Genomic DNA, 3,641 nt, shown 5'->3' with positions numbered 1-3,641 from the left:
GCCTTAGCTGGTTGAGCTATAGGCGCCGAGCCATGTTTACTGATTTTACTAAGCAATATGGTTCAGAAGATGTTTGCCTGTTTCTAAAAATAAATGTACTCATTTTCTCTACTGAGTAAATGGAACAATAAGCTCTCAATTTGAAAAGAGCTGAAAAAATTTTTAGCAATTTTTTGAAAAACAGTGGACCATACTATAGCCCTACTGCTTGTTACTGTATTAATTTTAACAAACTGCTTCATCCCTCTAAGCCTGAGTTCTTGCTTTAGAAAAACAAGGCTGACGGAATCAACCTACAGACTTGTGAGAATTAACACAGGACCTGGCATACATCATCATCATCATCAGTATTATTATTATTATTATTATTACCACTACTACTACAGTGTCATCACTCAAGCCATACTACTTGGGTTAACAGTTAAAGTAACTAACACAATCAATCCCCCTCTTGTTCCCCACATGGGAGATATGATCTTATTCTCAAAATTCAGAAAACTCAGGGAATCACTGAAAAACTGGTAATTTCTTTTATGCTCACAGGCTGCTTGCCTCCACCAAGTGAAATTCCTGTTTTCTCCATGGAAGTATCTGCCAGCTTGGTTATTATTATCAACTTTTGGGGTGGGGAGGTATAAAAGGAAGATAGGGAACAGATAAATTTCATGGATTCACTGCTGAAACAGAAAATGCACTTCCCCCCAATTCCCCTCAAAGAATCAATGTTATAAATTGGAAAGCTACACTACACATTTAAATAGTATTTGGCATCACTTTCAGGAATATGTAGTAAAGGATTGGCTGGGCAAAAACCCTAGCTATCATTTATAACATTGTTTCTAAGAAACGTCAACCCAGAGTTCCAAATGAACTTCTGTAACACAGCTGCCTGCCCAAGTTACCTTAGATCAGTGGTTCTGAGCAGGAGCCTTTTAAACAATCTTTGGGATGTTTTCTGCTTGTTGTAATGACTGGAGGAAGCTCAGGGCACGTACAGGGCAGGGGACCTGGTAGACGTTCCACAATGACCAGACCTGCTCTGCACAGGAAAGGATCATTCATACCATCCCAGAGTATTCTGAAATGCCTGCCAAACACTGATGGTAAGAGAAAAACGTCTTATTATCCAAACCCAGAACCTAAGACCATTTTATATTGAAAATCTAGTGGCCTTGTGTTCAATGAATTTCTCAGAATGTAACTTCTATGTACACCAGGAGCAAAAAATTCTTTGCATGGTCCAAAGTTTTACCAAGAGTTGTTTACCATTTAGAAAACCTATCAATGAGAGCAATATCCCTGTGATACATGAGTCACCAACACATCATACCGTTATCAGTCTCCATGTGCATATCCCATTCATGGTGGTTTTACATAAAGGTATAGGGACTTGGTTTGTACATGCATTTATGTACTACATACTAAAATACATATCCCTTAGCTATAAATTACATATGTAGGAAAGTTTTAACATTTAAGAATTCTACTTCAGGACAGAGAAAAGGATATCAAATAATACCTATTTTCTAAAGAGCAATTAGGATCCACTGGGCTGAAGACCATGGCCATTAAGAGATGACTTATTTGCCTATATATCTCTCTTACCTAGCCCAAAGGTGGCATTCATTAAATATCTGTTGAATATAGTTCTGGTCCATGTATTAAAAAAAGGTCAGCCTTACTATACTGTAATCATTCTCATACCTAATTTCTCCTACGTAACATATCTGACTAGCAAATATGAAATGGAGACACAGGAACTAGAATTTTTAGCCCCTCACCTCCTTCAACATTGAAATCAAATTACATAATACACAGGTACAAGCACTGGCCTACATCTCAAGATGCAGAATCTGCTGCTACTCCTGCTTCTGTGACCACCACAAGTGGAAATAATCCTATTTCTTTATAGAAGGCCATGTAATTTACAAAGTACTCCTGGAGTTTTCCTTGCCAAAATGTTGAGCAAGCATCCCTATAGGGACAACTATAGTGTCTAGTGTCTACAGGACTGACAGTCACTTGATTCTCAGGTTGAATGTCAGCATTACCTGATCTGAAAGCCGATTTGCTGCTTGTTCAATTTCTGCTCTGGCAGCAATGGACTGTCCACACCATGGGGCATAGAAGAACAGCAGGACCACCTCTGAATCCTGACGAATGTTCTCGGCATAGTCCAGCTGCCCTTGGAAGAGGTCAAGGACTGGAGATCTCGAGGAGAAAAAGCTGATAGGTGGCTTTGCTGGTATTATCACATCTTTTGCTCGACTAAAATAAGAGCAAACACAAACAAGATTGCTTAGTTTATCTTCTTCTAACAACAGCTTCATGTTGAAGGAGAATGAAGCTTAAAAGAAAAGTCCTCTTATAAGTAAGAAAACAGAGTCCCAAAATCCTGAAGTAAAAATACTCTGTGCTGAGGCAACATCTTGCTGAGCAAACACAGGACATGAATAATACGCTGGAAATGATTCTCTCTAAAATCCTGTCCCCCCAGTAGGGGCTTGGAAGGCAGTAAAAAACAGAGGACATCTTTGAATAAGCCACATTCTTGCCTCTCACACCCCAAAGACTTCATCCTCATCTGCAGCCTGGCTCTTCACAGGAATCACTGATCTCTAAGGCTTTAGAGCCACCAACACATGAACTCAAAATTATAGGGAGGGCATATATATGCCACCATTGATAAGATTCCTATGAGAAATACACAATCAACTCAACCTTGAGCAAACATTAAGTTCATTAGCTGGAACTGACCTGTACTTACCCAGGGCACTGGGAGGTACTCCTTGTCTTTAAACAAGGAGTACAATTACAATTGTAATTAAACAATAACATACATTTCTCCAGACAGAAATCATAATTTTATGGGTAATAAAGAGTGACAAAGCAACAGCCTTTTTAACTAACAAGCCTTCTGGATACTTAAGTTTCCTAGAAAAGAGAGGCCAGAAGGAAGGGGAAAATAAAAAAAAACAAACCTCTGAACAAGTGGTCAGAAGTCACAAAAGTGCCACTACTTTCCCCATCAAGACAAAACGGGCATAGCTGATGCCATATCCCATCAAGTTAAAGGGACCAAATAGGCTGGATATGATGGCTTATGCCTGTAATCTTAGCACTCTGGGAGTCTAAGATGGGAGGATTCCTTGAGTGAAGGAATTCGAATCAGCCTGAGCAAGAGAAAGATCCCTGTCTCTACCAAAAATAGAAAAATTAGCCAGGCATTGTGATGGGCACCTCTAGTCTCAGGTAGAGGTTGAGGCAGAAGGATCACTTGAACCCAGGAGTTTGAGGTTGCTGTGACTACGCTGATACCACAGCACTCTGGGCAACAAAGAAAGACTCTGTTTCAAAAATAAAAGCGGCTCGGCACCTGTGGCTCAAGTAGCTAAGGTGCCAGTCACATACACCTAAGGTGACAGGTTTGTATCCAGCCCAGGCCCGCCAAACAACGATGGCTGCAACCAAAAATAGCCGGGCGTTGTGGCAGCATTGTGGCCTGTGGTCCCAGCTACTTGGGAGGCTGAGGCAGGAAACTCACTTGAGTCCAGGAGTTGGAGGTTGCTGTGAGCTGTGATGCCACTGCACTCTACCCAGAGGGACAGCTTGAGACTTTGTCTCAAAAAAAAAAAAAAAAA

General features: G+C 40.6%; 1 protein-coding gene across 4 annotated transcripts in view; it reads right to left on the bottom strand.

Moving 5' to 3' along the window:
- The window catches only part of TXNDC11 (thioredoxin domain containing 11), a 69,137-nt gene that overhangs the window by 57,682 nt on the left and 7,814 nt on the right, over positions 1-3,641 (bottom strand). For all 4 annotated transcript variants that reach the window (XM_003800898.2, XM_023507557.1, XM_023507556.1 and 1 more), the window contains exon 2: positions 2,052-2,268. In XM_003800898.2, the coding sequence (XP_003800946.1) occupies positions 2,052-2,268 (217 nt within the window). The remainder of the gene's footprint in view (positions 1-2,051; positions 2,269-3,641) is intronic.

This window comes from Otolemur garnettii, unplaced genomic scaffold (genome assembly GCF_000181295.1).
Source record: "Otolemur garnettii isolate 467f Iridium unplaced genomic scaffold, OtoGar3 scaffold00189, whole genome shotgun sequence".
NCBI classification, from domain to species: domain Eukaryota; kingdom Metazoa; phylum Chordata; class Mammalia; order Primates; family Galagidae; genus Otolemur; species Otolemur garnettii.
This window is presented reverse-complemented; position numbering and strand designations above follow the sequence as displayed.